The 19,054-nt window shown below is 40.9% G+C and overlaps 1 protein-coding gene across 1 annotated transcript; it reads right to left on the reverse strand.

The window, feature by feature from the left end:
- Positions 1-758: 758 nt before the first annotated feature.
- GLTSCR1L (GLTSCR1-like) lies at positions 759-10,264 on the reverse strand (the record flags this gene model as incomplete). The annotated part of the gene is made up of 4 exons (XM_010160673.1): positions 10,221-10,264; positions 7,332-7,380; positions 7,185-7,253; positions 759-2,591 (listed from the first exon to the last, which is right to left on the reverse strand). Coding segments are annotated over exons 1-4 (1,995 nt in total), but the record flags the coding sequence as incomplete, so codon positions are not given.
- Positions 10,265-19,054: the final 8,790 nt, after the last annotated feature.

A 19,054-nucleotide genomic window follows, 5' to 3' on the forward strand; every position in this document is an offset into this window, starting at 1 on the left:
GGGGGGGGAGGGGGAAGAAAAAAAGGACAGATGTGGAATAGCATCTTCCTGCTAACTGTGTGGACAAGTCACTGAGTTAAATATTGGCAGAGTTTGGAAGTTCACTTAAAACAGATAAACTTGAGTTGAACAGACGGCAGCTGCATCAACTGCACAAAAACGACCAGTTCCCATCTTAAAAGTAAATTCTGAAATTTTTTTAAAGTTATTACTAAGTAGACCTCTTCTTAGAGAAAATTATTTTAAAGTTACGCTTTTACCAACGGCTTTAAAAGGTATTTTCTCTTCTAAGAAACACCTCCTGCCTTGTCTTGTCTTCTAATCTGAAAGCTGCTAACTGCTGCAGACATGAAAACAACTACAGTGGGCAAAATGCCAAAAAGGTTAAATTTTACCAGATTAATTTTGTGCGGTAAATAACCAAGAGAAGCCCAAGAAACCTCTTCATCTCTAACCTGAACAGGCCAAACCTTGGAAACACATGCATATTTTTTAAGTGAGGTCAAAAGACTTGTGAGTGCTAATAAAGTACCTGATCTTTTACACCTAGCTCTACGGTACGATTTTCAGTAGAGGTCACAGTTGTATAATCTCACCATGTCCACTCCTTTAAAAGGGAGCAGAAATAGATCAGAGCTAAGCAGTTGTGAAAATATTACTGTGAATCACCACCAAAATCTTCTGAATTAATGGAAGTGACAGACTCACTCAGTGATAGACTTCAGAAAATACTGAGTGAAATGATGGCTCTGGCTTACCGTAATTTTCAGCAGTTCCACAGTATTTGTAACAGTACAAACTAGCAGAATTAACGTTCCCTGTATTAACACCAACTTTAATACTTTGCTTAGAAGCATTTCTCTGGCTACATTCTCAAGCAGCTTTCGTACCTGACCAAAGGCGAACTGTTGCTGTGGTACTCCAACTGCCGTGTGACTGAAGGTGCTGACTGATTTGGAAGAAGATGCTGGAAGACGATGCGATGCACTGACAGGAACTTGACTTCTGTTCTGCGCGAGCTGATCTCCAGTGAAGTTTCCTCCTGACGCGACAGACTGAACTGATGGTCCCAGGCTGGGATGTACCGAACCAGAAGAACTTGCCACAGCAAATCGATTAGAAGTTGACATGTTTGAGCCCGCAGACTGCCCAGGTGACATCGTAGCAAAACTCGATCTACCTTGAGAAACATTAGCTTGACTGGGTGATAAATGCAACACCGTTGGCGATGCCTGCTGCAGTGGCACCTGCCCACCAACAATCTGTGAAGTTCCGTGATTTACGATAACTTGGTTTCCAGGAGCTGTGAATGTCTGGCCGGAAACAAGCTGAACAGCTGTGTTCTGATTATTCAGCATCTGTCCTGAATACGACTGGTTGGATCTTAGCATGTTTGTGGAGTTCCTGTTGAGCATTACGTGCTCAGCAGACACTTGGCTAGGAACCATCTGGGAAGGCTGAGTCTGAAGAAGTTGTCCATTTATGGCCTGGACATGATGAACTGAATTGGAATTAACAGACAAACTCGTAGGTATGAGAAACTGGTTTTGAGGCGCATGAGGCTGTCCCATAGGAGAATGGATAACAATACTACCTCCAGCATTGCTAACTGTCTGAGGTGTAACTGATTTTCTCGTATTTTGCTGATTAACAATATTAACAGACATATGCGGCCCAACTACCGAACTCTGAGGTGAGTTTGAAGAAGCGAACGGAATCCCCTGCTGCACGTGATGTTGCTGTATTCCCAAGTTATTCACGTTGTAAGCAGTCTGCTGACCCATCTGGACAGGCTTTGGTTGGATGTTAATGGGAACTTTGTTAGAGTTCGGTGCCAATCCCCTTTGAATGATGATATTATGGACAGGTAATGATGTCTGAAAATTTGTGCTGTTAAATGGAACGGTTACAGGTTGTGCTACTGGACTTGAATTCGAGTTACCAAACAGTGAGTTACCATTTGGAGTTTGTCTATGAACCAAGAGGCCACTACTCATGTTTGCAGGTGTTTGCTGACCATTGCCTTTCAGTATAATCTGAGATCCATCGAGGTTATTAATGGTCATCATGGAAGGTTGATTACTAAATGAGCCAATTAGCTGGATCTGCCCAGAACCACTGATCTGGCTGCTATTAGACAAATGCTGGCTGGGAACACTAATTCCAACATGTTGCATAAAGCCATGTTGCACACCGACTGTATTGCTTGCAAAAGATGCTCCGACAGGTTGCTGTACCACTTGAGTAACTCCTATAGGTTGCAACATCTGACCTGAGTAATTAGAAACATTAGAAGCCTGAGTAAAGGATGCTGATGAAGAAGGATGAAGCTGAGCTTGTGCAAACTGTTGGCTAGAACCTACACTGGCATCCAAATATGCCTCTTCTGCCAAAGTCTGTTCAGTGATATTGGCCTCCTGCAAGGACTTCTGAAGAATATCAAAAGGCTGATCCTCAGTAAGATCAGGTAAAGGAGAAGATACAAGTTCATCTTCAAGAAACTGAAGGCTACTGGACAGCTGCAGTCCATCACTAGGCCCCTCTCCAAGCTGACCGCTTACACCTTTCACAGACGACTTAGGATCGGTGTTCTGAAAAGCAAAACAAGAAACCAATCATTTTCAGAAATTCGAAGCTCCACCTTCCTTCCCCATTAAGCTTTTTTTCACTCAAGCAAAACTTTCTTTAATGCAACTGTATTCTTTACATAGTGTGTATATATAAGGTGACTTTCATCCCAGGGAGTGGGCCAGCATAAACATGTGCATTACTCACATCCCACTCGTTCCCTCATACAGACAGCTGGAGACAACTACTCTCATTTCTCTCATCTCCCACAGCACTCAGCTCAGCAGCTGCACTGTTTCAAGAAGACGTAACATGCTACTACAAGTACCATTTTCCCTTCCGCAAGCAGAGCACTGTATGGACAAAAGGATAAAAGAAAGGAGGAGTCTAAAGATCTCCACTGTAACTCGATTTGGGGCAAAGCTTCAGTAGTAACAGTATTAGCAGGGAAAAGTCAGGAAAAAGCTGCTCTTTCACTGACCAAATGAGATCCATCTCCAAAACCCTACCAGTATTTCTACAGTCACACAGTGTAAACTGGTGACCATTTCATAAAGCGAAGGAATTACACTAATTCTTTGTTTAGAAAAATTTTAGAAACAAAGCAGTAAGAAAAACAATGCTACAGACTTTGTGGCTTATACTAATAAAAACATTACAGAGAACTATAAGCACTGGAACTGCAGCCAATATTAACTGGCAACCTGTGATAAGAAAAATCAGAACCTGCTTTACCCTGGCCTGTTGTCAGTAAAATTTTCCTACAACAAAACTGTCCAGAACCTCTAGACAACACAGGTATCCTGTTTCTAAGCTGGAATGACAGCTTTAAGTGCTTGCAATAGTTCCAAGTCACATGGAGTACGGCTTTATAAACTGCAAAACCCTATCTCAACTATTCAAAGGCAACATTCAGTTTCTTTTTAGGTCAGGAGAAATGCAAAACATGGGAGTGAAATTAGCAGTCACCTTCAGACTCCTTGAAGGTCATGCTTGTTTTCACCTCATACACACGGTGTGAAAATGCCACAAGCTGTACTTATCACACGTAATAGTGTCCCCACTCTAACTTCAGTTCCCCAAGTGCATTTATTCAGAATTCTACCCCAAAGTGTTTCTGAATCAGCCTGTGTAGTTTATGAAACTCCAGTCATGTTTTAAAAAGACTGTTATTAAAATTCAGTTAAATGTATTTTGAAAATACAAATATAAAATTACAATAAACTTTTTTGCATTTAATGTTAACAGAAGGAATTAAACTAGTACTTAAATGTCCTGATGTCTGCACCTCATGAACACTTAAACTTACAAATCAGGTTCTCAACTGTACCTAGCTACCACCAGACAGAGCAGAAACCAGTCACCAACTAGGGCATTATTAGGACACAACTGCCAGGTTCTTGGAGAATTCCCTACTGCATCTGCAACTTGTCTCCAGTGACAATATCAATCTGAAATCTTTCATGACTGTTTAACTCAGAGGGCTCCAGTTAGTACTACAATACAACTAACACTACGACTAATAGCAATAGTAATAATAAATAATATTACATGCAATCAGGATTAATAGATTGAAACTCTCTCACTGGAATGAAGAATCCCAAGTATCATTCCATGCTCCCAGGACTGTTTAAGACTCAAACCCAATTTTATGTGCTTAAACTGGAACCAGGGACCTTCCAAGCTAACATCTGAGTCACTGCTGCCCAGATACAAAACAGTCACGCAGAATACCATACTAATTTCAACAAGAAATTAGTCCCTCTGCAACTTCATCCACCTGCTTACCAACAAGAGTCTTACTCTCACTGGCTCCATGACTATTCTGCTCTCTTAAGCTGTTCTACTATACTACAGCACGAAGGTGGAAGGAGTCACCGGGTACAGCCCAGGTAATAAACAGGGCAATGCCTAAGGAACCTTCATGAAGGTTTTAAAAGACTGACGACCACCTAAGGAAACCAGCTTGGAGTCAGTGGAGGTAGTATGCAACCATTCAACTTGGGGCAGGTAGGGAGGTGAGGGAGGGGAAGAGTGGACCCTGCTTTCTTGTCCTTCAGTGAGCAGGAACTTAATCTGGTTTGTGCTAGGTTTTAGCTGAGCCTGTTTACCAGCTGAAGCACTGAACCCTCGACACTGAATTTGTTAACTCTGCCACTGAAAGGCATGAGACGGGCATCAAGACAGTCAATTCTACTTCTTGGGAGCAATTCTGAATACATACACACTTTCAGTATCTGCAGAAATTTTAATGACAAAAACTCAGAAGCCTTTAACTTTTCAGGTATCTTACACTGTAAGTAGGGACTGCGAAACCATCCCTTTATATTGTTAGAGATATGCAAAAATCAGCAAAGGGTATTACTCAAATTCTGTAGGTAGTTAGAGAGACATGGCCTTGGGGGAAGGAACGGAGTACGTAGATCAAGTTGAATGAGGAAGTACCAAGATAAGCACAAGGACACAGAACTGGTAGTGAAATCAAAGAGAAGATTACTTGAACTATTTGTGAACTACCTTAACTACCATAGCAAAAAACCCACCCCCGGGGCAGGGAAAGCCTCTTACCAACAGAACATGCACAGTAAAAAAAAAAAAATGGATATTGTGACTTTAAATGAAGACACTGCAGAACCAATGGGAACAAGGGTGACTGACTAAAAATATGGACAACAGTTACTCAGGTTGTATAAAACACCTCCCGTCTGCTAGCTGTAGTGTGCTAGCTTTGTGGAGTTACCACCTAGCACACATCTCTGTGCTGACATGGAGTATCTTGACTCTGTGTGAACTCTGATTTTGGGACAACACATTTATATTTCAGATACCCCTTGTTGCTTCATAGTGCACTTTAAGAGTCTATCTCTGCAGTCAAGTCATTCTTCACTTAGGTCAGCACAGGGCGCTCACATGAGGGCGGAAGGGAAGATGGCATTGGTATTCATTATGAAGCTACAAAAGGATGAGAACAGCACAAGAGGAAGAAGTGCTGGAGAATGAAAATACAGTAAGCCATCCTAGGAACACACACTAGAAATCCCTGCTCCTCTGATCCTCTGCCTTCTAGATTACTTACCACCCCAGTCTCATATACCAGAAAGCTCTTCTGACGTTCACCAAGTATTCTTGTTTCTCCTATGTTCTACTCCCTATACAACAATCCCACCGTGCCCAGAATCTCCCACTCTATCTCAAAACTACTTCAAAGCCTCGTTTTCTGAAAATACACCAGAAATACACTCCTGACTCCTGCTCACCTACTCATGCTTACCAGAAGAATCTCTGCAAAGACCAACAAGGAAGTCTAGATAAGACAAACGCCCATCATACGTCAAGCACACCATCATGTGTCACCCTTTTTTCCCTCCCAACCTCATTTTTCTTAGGATAAGTCCTCAAAACCCCCCAATGCCATGCTGCCTACAGGAAGCTTCTGTGCGATAATGACTAGCCTGGTACCAAGCTGAAACCCCTGTTCCTGGTTTGCTGAAAATTGGGCACACACTACTACTGTTGGTAGCCCACTCCCTCACCATTATCTCAACCAGCTTATCGTAAGAAAGAACTATCGCTCAACATGTGTTTCTTCTACAATGATATTGAAAAGGGAAGGACAGGGAACACACTTCACATCACATGACTATAGCTACAGAAAAGTCACTAGTTCTCTATACACAGATAAACAGTTTTCAGGATTTATTTACACCAGTTACTTAAGGTCCCTACACACCTACAAGCATATCCACGTATCTGTTAGGAACATGGGACAGGGTCAAGAACACAGTACAACAGAAAGAGGAATTACCAAGGAAACCTTACTCTATGTATTCAAATAACTGAATTAGGGGATGAAGAATTCAGGTTTTTTTAAAACACACACCAATGAAACCAAAGAAACGTGGGTCAGAAGGGATCTCTGGAAGTCATCTAGTCCAACCTTCTACTCAAAGCAGGACTATTGCCAGCACTAGAGCAGATCGGCCTTGGCAAGGATGGGCATTCCACAACCTCACTGGGTACAACTTGGTCCAGGGCTGCAATACACTCCTGGCGAAGAAAGAATACTGAAGACTACTTGTAACACCTAATGAATTTAAAGTGACTTCCCTAACACTGAAGCTACAGGAAGGAAACATCCTAAGCTAGCTATTCAATCTGAAGAACAGAAAAGCCCCATTCATTAATTTTAAAAAATTGCTAGCTCAGTTTCTATTTGGAAATAAGAAATTAAACCATCCTAACATACACAGGAAACGTATGAACGACTAGCTTTTAAGGTCTGCATTTGAGCACTACTACACCTACAATCACTAAAATTACAAGTCCAGTTTACTGGAGAGTCTTACACAGGCGAGTATTTCCGCTGCTCAGCAAGCTGTTTTACGTATTATGAAACGCGGACGAACATCGCAGTATCTTTCAATTAATTCCCCACTGAAAACCCAATGCAATACTTAAAGCATTTACAGTATGAAGTGATTCTATGTTAGCATTCAGAATTTTCCTAAGACAAAGGTCAACCTCAACATCTACTTCATTCAGTTTTACAAAAGCCAAGTCAAGTCACCACAGAAGCATGCAATCTCAATACAAGTAGTATTTAGCTCCTTACTTACATTTGAGTTGGCGAAAATTGAATTTGAGTTGGCTACAGAATATTCTGCGTTAGTCAAGTCTTCATTACTCTGACAAAAGACAAAAATCATGTTTAGAAATAATACACTCAATGCAGCTTATGTATAATACAGAAGAATGCTACTTACAGATTTACTACTAGGTCCATGTAGAAAATAATTCAGTGCCTGTGGGTCCCTTGAGGAAAAAAACAACAATAAAAAAACGTTACCACTTTTAGGAAGCTCTTTCTGCTAATGAGGCTAATTTAACTAAGCCAGATACTGTATTTACTATAAACGTGATTTACACGAAACCAAGTTTCTTTCATTGACTCCAATGCAAAGCAGAAAGTTTAAGGATCTGTTTCTGCATCAGCAGAATTTTCAGAAGTTGATCGTATTTGCTGTCATTGTACCAAAGCATTTCAAGCAATAAACTATGTTTACCACAAAATTTTAGTTGCATTCTGCTTACCTTCCCTTTATGAGGGTATAACTCATATTATCTTAAAACACACAGTATTTTATGATAGTACATAATACAAAACTAAGGAAAATACTACCACCAAATAACATAAGGACAACAGACACCACGTCTTCTACAGAAATGAACTGTAATGCCTGTTTAGCTAGTGTCTGAGTCAACAGGGTATTGACAAACCTCAATCTTTAACATGCTTTCTGACACCCTTAACACAAGTTAACAGAAACATGCTCGCCAGAATAACAATTCCTTCACTTGGAGACAAAAAGCAGCACTTTTTCCAAGTGAAATCAACCACAGAAATAATTAAGTAATATGAAACACAATTTCAGTACGTTTCATTAACCTAGCCCAATCACTGAATAAAACTCAGATTAAAAATGTGATCTGATAGAATGAGTGTTGCAAATTCAAACAAATCAAAAATACATGAATGTAACTGCACATACAGACCTAGTAAAACACATTTAAAGGTTGTGTTGCATGGGATTATTTTAATACAACAATTATACAGCATTTCCCAACACTTCCATTAGCATGAAGAGTAAAATGACATGGAGCTGTTTTGATTTAAAAAAAAACTTTATTCATTAACAAGTAATAATAAAACATTTTTGAGAAGCAGGAGATTCTCATGATAAAGAATATTAATTCAAAACATCTCTCCTCTCTCTTCATCCTAGAAAATAAAGAGGAAACAACAAGTTAAAAGATCTTTTAGGTTTACAACTACTCTTCTAAAAGCACAAATACACCTCTATTCCTCTTTATTTCATTTAAAAAACAAACTGCATTCATGTGTTTACAAAGATATGTTAAACAGACAGTACTTGGCAGGGACTTCACGGTACATTTAGGCTTACAACACAGAAGTGGTTACATATATTTTTTAACAAAAACCTCATTTTCGCAGTAGATTACACTGAATTTCAAGAATTAAGGGGAACAGAAGTCATGATCTCTCACAGGGCTCTATCATGCTTGTAAGCTTTATTGATAAATAACCACACTGTTTAATTCTAATTACACCCACTGGCTTTAAATCATGCAAAATGCAAATAAAAATTAAGAACACTTCATCACCTAAATATTGTCTTTAGTAAGGAAGGGATTTTAGAAGGCACTTACCAAAATCAAAGATCAGATGGCGGAAAAAAAAAAAAAGCTGTTTTCCATTCTTCTAGATGCTTGAGACAGTAATTGCTGCCAGCAGCAGGAAGAACACTGTAATTTTTCACACACACACTCATCTGTACAGAGAGCGCTTCATTTTCTGGACCACCTGTGAACTTGCACCAGGATCCTCGTGATTCATGTACACGACAGAGCACTTAATTGTCCCATGCAGTCAATTACCATCTTTACGTTTCAAGCAGGATGTGTTTTCAGCTGGCTACGATCAGTAATCTTGCACAGTGTACCCCACAGCATCTCACCATGAGCCATTACTGGCAACACTTTTGCTAGACCATCCACAGAGTAACCCCCAAATTACAGCAGCCACTGCGGTGGTATTTCGGTGTTTTCTGAAGTTAAAGCTCTCACTGGTTTCGCTGGAAGCTTTGAGTGCACGAGAAAGGTAAACGTAGTAAATCAATAGGCCTTTTAAGAGAGTAAAAAACTCCTGTATGAGGCAGAGATGATCTTTTAGTAGCTGCTACAAGACTGATGTCACACTGATTTCTGGCAAAGTTTGAACAAAGTAGTATATATGCAATGTTCAATTTTCATGTTTCCAATGTATTATAGTGTATTATCTTTTCTTGAGTACTGACATGAATGTTAGCCAAAGGAAAGTAACATGCCACATACACAACCCACAAAAATCTGGCTCATGCTTCTGCTATCCTCATTATTTTTTTTAATAACCTATATGGAATTATAAACATCCAAATAAATCCATTACTGAGATAAATAAGTAAATAGATCTTTTTAAAAATCCCCAATGTTATTAAAATATTTGAGCAAATCTTTGAGCAAAATGCTGCTAAATTCTTGTTTGTTGTAAATACTTAACAGTATTGGGTAGCCATTCTATTTTTTATAACATTTTTTCATGCAAACACATGTTATTAGTTGAAATTAAGTATTTATGACTAAGAAAAGAATTTTACTTTTCCCTTTAAAATACAAGCACTGTGTAAACAAACTACCTGGCTCCACCACTCAAAAAAATAAGAGATTTAAATTTTTAATCAAAAAACCCAACAGTTCTTTGCAATGAAGCTTGTAACAACATCCCTAGTAACGAGGTTCAACACTGAGCTGGTATTACCACTAGCTGAGAAAGAGCATCCAACCTCCAAGCACACTCATCCCTTAGCCTCTTCTGAGAGGAATGTCAGCCACTGGACTGTCAGCTGGCACACACTGGGACTGAAGGCTTTGTGACACACACACATCCATATGGAGGAAGTGAAGCACAGCTGCTCATTTCATGTGCAAGTCACCTAGTCTTGAGACAATGCTGAGGTACAATCACCTTCTAGAAGATGACTTGGCAAAATTGTTTTTCCCAACTTTTCTAAAAGAATTACTTAAGGAAAACTTACCCAATAAGATCAAGGAGACAGGATTCATCGTCGTCATCATCCATGACAACTAGAACAAAAAGGCAGAGGATGGATATTTGATGCGTGTCAGACAAAATATTGCTTTCAGCAATAAAACCCATTTAGAATACCTCTGTATTTTTTATTAAACAATCTATGAAGCTGACAGGTCTACTATTGGCAAAGGTCTTCAATAAACCTGCACCCCCTACACAGGTCCACTGATTTATCTCAAAATCAGTCACATGTAATGATATACAACAGCCCATGCAATGTTTTACCATTTAGGGGTTTTTTTAGAATTTTAAATTGGAGAAAGACAAATGATTAACTAAACCAATTAAACAGAACTGCTATGACTTAAAAAAGTAGTAAAAAAATGAACACTGAATGCAACCTCAAGACCCCAAGTAAAATGCTTCTATAGGAATTTACTCCCAGCTAATCCCAGGGAGAGAATAACCAAACACTACAGAACCTATGCAGACTGTTAGAAATTACTGGCTATAGTACTGAGCAGCCAAAAAGATACTGACCAAATTTAGGTCAGCATCACAATGGTCCTGCTACAGGCTAGAAATTAAACCATCGCCAAGACATGACAAAGCATTAGAGAGCACTGTTTTCTATTACACCTTCCTTAGCTATTGCTACTGACAATGTGGGCACTTCCAGTTTCTCCTCAACAACACTCAGAAGTGTACTTAAACCAACTCATGCCTACAGGTACAGAGTTCTGAAAATCCTGTTAACAACGGGTGGAGAATTCATTTGCATTAGCCAAACTGAACGTAAGCATCCATTCACCGGATGCAGAGCATTTTCAGCCTCACAACATGATGACCGCTGACATTCTTCACGCACTGCCTACGCAGTCGGGTGCTGTCTGTACCAAGCACTTTCCATCATTCTTTGCTCCGGCTGCTGTTCCTTCGAAGCTTCTGTGTGCATATCCTCGTCCTCCTGTGCACTGTAACTCTTAGAATGTCACCTGAGACTGTACCTTCTCCCTTTTCCCTGTCACTAACTCTCAGGACCATTTTATCCTCCGTTATCCTCTCTGCAATGATCTGCCTAAGCCACCAGTTGAACTATCAACTGATGCTAGCATTTCCTAAACCTGGTGGCACCTTGACTTCCGTTCGGTTATACAATCTCACCTTCACAGTACCTTCTAATTACATCTAATTGATCACTGTGCATTCCATGCTTGATTTTTTCTCAACTTCCCTTAAAAAGTCTGCTAGCATACTTATGACTCAAATTTATTAATACACTTTTGGCTTTACTTCATTTTGCTCTCTCTTACTCCTTGCCAAACAGAAACTTCCTCTCCCTGGCCAGAGGTGAATCATTCTTCAGGCTCCCTCTCTCATAAAGACCTCCATAACAATTAAGGTCACGAAGGGACGGGAGCATCTGTTACACCAGAGGCTGACAGCACCGGGACGCTCCCGCCTGGCACACAGGCGGCTATGGGGGAATCTTGTCCGTGTGCGTAAATAACCGGTGGGAAGGTGCAAAGAAGACTGAGCCGGACTCAGTGGTATCCAGTGAAGGAACAAAGGGCACAAATTGAAACAACAACAAAAATCTGCTTAAACATAGCAAAAAAAAAATTTTTTTTTTAAACTCCGAGGCTAGTCAAATACTGGCACAGGTTTTCCAGCAAGGCTATGGAGTCTCCATCCTTGGAGATACCCAGGACCCAGCTGGATGACCGCCCTGAGCAGCTGACTCTGGCCGAGTCTGCCATGAGAAGGACATCGGATAAGGCATCTTGAGACCTCCCTTCCCCTTTCAGCTGTCCTGTGATTCTGTCACCTCTTTCCTGACATTTTTCTGTACTTCCCTGATTCTGAAAGCCATTTATACTTTAAGCTAGCAGGGGGTACCCTGTCCTCTATACTGCATAGCCTCATTCAGATTTTTTCTTCAATCCCCTGTGCTGTAGCTTACAGAGAGGGTAAAGCAGAACTAGAGGATACATCACTATAAGGATTCCTCAGTACCACCTCTCCGGGAGAACATGAAAACAAATCATGGCTTCAGAGAACTACCTCAAAGATCGACCAAAAAAAATAAAAATAAAAATAAATCAGCATTCATGATGATTATGCATCTTAAGTAATTTCTCCCACGATTCAGCAGCACATCTGGTCACTGTTGCGGCAGCCACCAGCACTGATCTTGCAATTTAATGCTAAGCAAATAACATGACATTTTATGATGTCATGAAATTTAAATGTAAATGTGCATTAGTAAGAACAAATTAGTAAGTGATCAGCATTCTGCTTTAACAGAGCTGTTAGTGCTACTTACAGAAAGCTGTTACTTCCTCTAGCAGCTGAACAGCATATCCATCTCTCAAGAGCAAGGTGTCAAAGACTCCAAGCTAACCAAAAGTAAAAATCAGCTCTGTCAAAAGTCAACAGAATCTTTCTTTTCACACTGCACTCCTACTTTTGAAAATCCCATCCCATCCAGCAATACTGACATAATTATTTAAATAAAATTCAATGTCTTTGCTTTACCAACCCAAATATTCTCCATGCCTATACTACAATAAGGGTTCAGGAATATGGAATGTAATCCCACAGAACTTTGTTCAGTCGGCACTCCTGTGGGTATCAAAATTACTAACACAAGTTACGCAAGCTCGGTACGTTCACTCAAGCCTTGAAAACCTGCATGTAACAGTCAGAAGGAAAATAAATTGCATTAAGACACCCAAAATCTTAATGGTAATACACATTCTTCACTATTCAGTCCTTTAGCTGAACATGCAGATGGCTCTATTAGAAAAAATAATTTGTTGGTTTTCCTCATTTCACACATAAAAGAAAAATCCACCCAACATAGTGTAACTTCCTACCAGTTTACAACAGACAATAAAACCCAAAAAAAGCATCTGTATTTCTGATAAACACCAAGAATCACAGCCACTCCCCTCCAGAAGGATCTTCCTAACAAGCTTTAACAATGTTTTTGTCATCACTAGCAGAATTCTACGCACACATGAAAAAGAAATTACACCTTTGGGTGTTTTTTTAAAGTCTGGTTTATCAAAGAGCTAATCTGGATAAAACTACTACCGAGGTTTTTATACCACTGCCCAGTGTACCATCACAGAGCCACAAACACACAATACACAGCTCGTGCTGTGTTCTCATCAGCATTCAGAGCCTAAGGGGCGACATGCCCCTGCACCTTGAAAACTGCAAAATATGGCACAGACAGATAGCTACCATTTCGATATTCCCAGGGGTAACACTGCACTAACAAGACGCCACATGGCAGTGCTGTTGTGAAATACCACAGGCCCACCACACAATTTAAAGAGTGCACATGGATACGTGCTCTCTGAAAGAACCAAGGTCACAACCAAGCCACAAACCTACCTACTTAGACTAAACTCTGTTCCTGTTTTGCCACACATACCCAAGGTCTACACAACCACGTAACTGCAGCTTTAAATCTTTTTAAACAGATTTTCAATGAGGATTAGTGTCCTGTTAACTTCAGGACAGCAGGAGGGGAGATGTACAATCAGACCGAGTCCTTGCACACCCAAAAGCACCTACTTGCAGAGCCTATTTAGGAAAGAGGGCAACCTCAGCAACACATGACCTTGACACAGATGATCATCTAGAAGTGTGTTACTAAAGGTAAGCCCAGCCTGTGAAGTTTTCCTAACACGTTTTCTACAGCTCAGATGGTATAAAAGTTTGCTACTTTTCTTGCCGACTACCTTTTCAGTTTTTCTATACACAAGTTATACAAATTCTGTCTTTTTCACTGTCTGTTAACATACAGTGGGCCAACATAATGACTGATGTAGGAAATGGGTGTAAACCATACTAAGACAGAAAACAGAACTTGATGTGAACGGAATTAAAGGATCAGAGTTAACGCAGCCTAGATCAGTGGTCCCCAAAGTGGGGTGTGTGCACAAGAAAACCCACTGGGGAGGAAGAATATAGTAGAACCTCAGTAACACATCGATGTAATTTGTAAATAAACACACATATATTGGGGGTGCATGCTCAAAAAGCTTTTACTGACAGGAGTGTGCAATCAAAGCCATCAGGAGACCACTGGCCTAGACTCCTGAAGATTGACGAATTAAAAAAAAAAAAAAACACACACACAAAACACCACCACACAAAAAATCAGTTTATCCTAAGTAGGCTAAACTCACCCCTGCTAGTGCATCCAACTAATTTACAAAGGGCAATCCTTACTCATTAGTCACAATCCAGTACCGACATTCCCTGTAACTTATTATTAGCAACACCACTACTCTCTTATTTCATTCCCGTCACTGCACAACCCAGAATGTACTTCAGCTTGGGTGACGTGTACTGGTGGAAGCAGCAGCACCTCCCATCCCCTCCAGGAAATAACCAGAGTGCCCTTTATCACAGCTCCCAAGCAAAAGGTGAAAGTAATAAAACTGACAGGGAAATCCCAGCTATGCAGGCCGACCTTCCGGGGACTGCCAGAACTCAAACTTCCAGCTTCCCCCTTCCCCTTTCAACACCCTCACCTACTGCAGAGCACAGGCCAACAAGAGGAAGAGAGCCGTCCTGCGCCCCTCTCTCCCATCTCCCCCAGTCAGCTCAAGGCTTTGAACAGCCACCTGGAAGAGAAGATCGATCTGACAAAATACATGATCCATTTCAACTTGGATTAGCTTCTGGATTTGGTTCTGGCTTGTCATGGGCTACAAGGACGCTAGTGCCAGCACAGGAGAGGGAACGGGAATAAGGGAGCTGGGCAGACAGCAATGGTTCAGCCAGCTTACAGCAAGAGGCGGCCTGCAGCCCCACACCTGCGGCTAACGCAGCCACCGCTCCCACGTCACATACAGGGCCAGCAGCAGGTCGATGGAAACGATTATTCCTCTCTGCTCAGCACTTGTGAGCTCCCATCTGAAATACTGCTCCCAGTTTAGTGTGTGTGTCCTGCAACTTTCCGCCTTTAAAGAAATACAGAAAAATTGAGAGAGTCCATTAGAGTGCCAATAAAATCCTACAGGCACATGACACTAAAAGCCCGAGGGAACTCCGTTTCTCCAGTCTGGAGAGCAGAAGGCTAACCGAGGTGAGACCTGCAGTCTGTCACCAGCTGAAAAGGGCACCAAGAGGAGCAGAGCCAGCCTCTTCTCAGCACCGCGCAGCAAGACACCAGGCAGCGGCCAAAATGCGCAACACAGGAAATCCCAACCGGCTACAAGGGAAAAAGGGGGTAACAAACAAGAATCCTCAAGCAAGAGGGTGGAATTATCCTCTTTGGAAATTTTCAAAACTCAAATGGCCCTGACCATCCTGTCCTGACTTTGAAGTGAGTTCTGCTTACAGTGCGAGGACAGAGAACCTCCAGTGGCATCATCAGCCTAAATTTTTCATCACCACGCGGCACAATCCACTGTACCGTGCAACACATGAAGTGCCAATGACCTGCAGAGTCATTGAAACTGGATTAGCCCAGAAACAGTCCCACTATTCATACACACTTCATACACTGTACACAACTTTTATAACTTTAAAAAAATGGGAGACTTCAAAACCACTGTATATACTGGATTTTAAATTCATTCAAATTATATCCGAGCTTGTCACAAAACAATTATTTTCCTTTCTCAAAGCCCTTTATAATTTCATACAACCTTAATACATAACTTCAGATACAAAGCAGTAAAACGTTATTTTCACATTCTGTAAAAAGCCTGAGGCAGTGGCTAGTTTACAAAACCAACATTTAGAGCAGTAATTCACAAAAGTGTGATACGATCAACATCAAAGCCTGGTAAGCCACAAGTACATAAACCTCACCACAGAACTGTTGTAAAAGTCTACAGACTCGTAACTTCCATGCTACTACATGGGATCAATTCCTGACTGGCCCACAGCTTCCGAGAGTGAATACTGACCTTTGGAAATCAATGCTATAAAGCAAGGAAATGACTGCTAGAGTTCCAGCTTTATAGCAGGAGATCATCAAACTTGCACACAGCAACACACGCAGTACCTGAAGCAACTACTGTTTGAGTTACGAGACATGCCCAGTCATCCTCACAAATTCGTAAGACTTCGTACACATCCAGTCAGCACCAACTCTGGTATGAGACACCTCCGTCGTGCTTTGCAATGGATCTGAGCCACCAAATCTTCTGTACCGTTCCGTTGCTCTACACCACCCTCCAGAATTTTAATCTACAATCCCAACACGAATAGTAGATGCACTATGGGATATCTGAACAAATACACTGTCACTGTAACAATAATCATCAGGACAACAAGAATATAAGAAATCACAGTTACCATAATAGTCGCTGTAGAGAATGGTACTGTAGAGAAAAGAGTATGCCGCATCAAATTTATGACATTTTTATCCCTCATATCCTTTTTGAATACAGATGTAAGATAACTCCATTAACCCAATACAAGCATCCATCCCTTGCTAAATTACATCAAAGGATCACAGTAGCATTGATTCCACACTGACTGCAGAGGCAAAAAGTCAAGAGTTCATCCTTTCCTCATACAGATTTCCACCATGACTCCCATTAATTTACACAGTGCTAAATATTTTGCTCAGTGTGCTTCTGAACTAGGAAAAAAGAGAAAAAGATGTGACTTCCCCACATATTAGGTAGCGCATATCACTTAAGGAGTATGCACTTCAGGTTGCTGAGGTGCTCTAACTACTGCCTTACAGTCAGTCAGTTATCCCTCCGGTTCCTAAGAGCCACCCAGCCTTGGATTCCCTGAAGGAAGCTTACCTACACAGGAACAACCAGACCTCATCTGTATTCTCTGCAACACAGGCGTGTAAGAGAGGAGTATAAACTCAAACCCTTACTACCATATCAAGTCCATGCTACTTTTGAACAATCTATTTACCTTGCAAACTAGACAATTTCAGATTCTTGTAAATAAACAAGCATGTGTTTTACTATCAACTTAAGAGCCGCTCACCCCATCAAGCCCTTTAATATCAAGAAATTGGTTTTTACACAGAATACAAAACCCAAGAATTAAGACGTGTTTCCACTTCCCCCCTCGTTACTGTAAAAAATGACATGCAGCAAAATAATGACACAGTATTCAATGGAAAAAGAGGTAAATATTGACAAAACACTGTTTTGTTCAGGCAAAAATAGAGAAGGCATAATTATCAAAAAATTGTCATTTCACGACAACAGGAGTAAGGAAGCAAAATTCATTTGTAAAACACAAGGATTTAACTACTCACTTGTAAACCATGCTGTGCTTATATTCTACAGTATGTAATTATTCCTTACAAATATTTTCTCTTCCAGAGTAATCAACAAAAAGCAACTACTACGCTGTTGCAAAACCTACCAGGAATTGTGCTCTAAAACAGAGCTGGAATAAGACAGACACCTGGGATTCTAACCTAGTAACACAGTGCAAGATGCAAGTGTGAAGTTTATATATATATATGTAAGTATGTTTTCATTCCAAGATTCTGAATGAGTAGTACTTTTAAGCCGAACTTACAATGTTTGAAATTACATGTGGAACTTAATCATCAGTATTTCAAAGACATCTGTATGCAACAGAGTACAAGAAGAAATCCGTAATCTTACATATGCAGAAGAACGATGTAAAACCTCTCTATGAAATACTACCCCAAAAAATCGGAACTAGTTAGGAATCAGAAAAATAGCAAAGATTGACATTATCCATCTTCATGGTTTGTGAGATTTGGCAGGAGATGAACATCCAAGAGGACAGGCAGGGTTTTTACACAACTGTTAAGTACCAGCTCCACATACAAAAGGGCAAATAAAACCACATACTAAACCACAGACATCCTGCAATAGGTTGGTTGTCCAACTCTTAAATTTTATTTCCCTTTAGTATACCATTAAAAAACCCCAAATTCTTGATTTTAGTTTGGCAAATGTGGTCTTACCAAACTGCCAAAAGTACTGCGTCCAGCTGTGGAGCCCCCAAAATTAGAAGGATATAGACCGGTTGGAGCGAGTCCAGAGGAGGCCACGCAGATGCTCAGAGGGCTGGAGCACCTCTGCTATGGGGACAGGCTGAGAGAGTTGGGCTTGTTCAGCCTGGAGAAGAGAAGGCTCCGGGGAGACCTTACAGCCCCTTCCAGTACCTGAAGGGGCTACAAGGAAACTGGGGGGGACTTTTTACAAGGGCCTGTAGTGACGGGACAAGGGGGAATGGGTTTAAACTGAAAGTGGGGAGGCTTAGATTAGATATCAGGAAGAAGTTCTTCCCGGAGAGGGTGGTGAGGCACTGGAACAGGTTGCCCAGAGAAGCTGGTGATGCCGCATCCCTGGAAGTGTTCAAGGCCAGGCTGGATGAGGCTTTGAGCAACCTGGTCTAGTGGAAGGTGTCCCTGCCCATGGCAGGGGGGTTGGAACTAGATGGTCTGTAAGGTCCCTTTCAACCCTAACCATTCTGTGAAAAACTACAGTGATATTTAATAGATTAAGAAAAAAATGGCAGTGTGCAGTTCAGTTGTTAACAGCATGTATGATAGTAAAAATTAATGCAGCGACTATCCCCCTTGCTATGCCACAGCCTATTTTGGGCTCTGTCTTCCAAGCTGCTCCACTGCACATACATTTCTTCAGGAACCTCAGTATTCATTAAATATTTTGAAAGCTCCCAAAAAAGAAAAGGAAGAGGTGTAATCTCAACAGTTCCACAGGAAAGAAAGGTTCACCTGCCCAAAGGAAGCTGGATACTCTGAAGTATGTTCTGTAAAGTACTGTATGCAGTAACCCAGGCTATTAGCACACATTATTTGCGCAACACAATACTTCAAGAAAAATC

This window comes from Eurypyga helias, unplaced genomic scaffold (genome assembly GCF_000690775.1).
Source record: "Eurypyga helias isolate BGI_N326 unplaced genomic scaffold, ASM69077v1 Scaffold13551, whole genome shotgun sequence".
Classification (NCBI taxonomy): Eukaryota; Metazoa; Chordata; class Aves; order Eurypygiformes; family Eurypygidae; genus Eurypyga; species Eurypyga helias.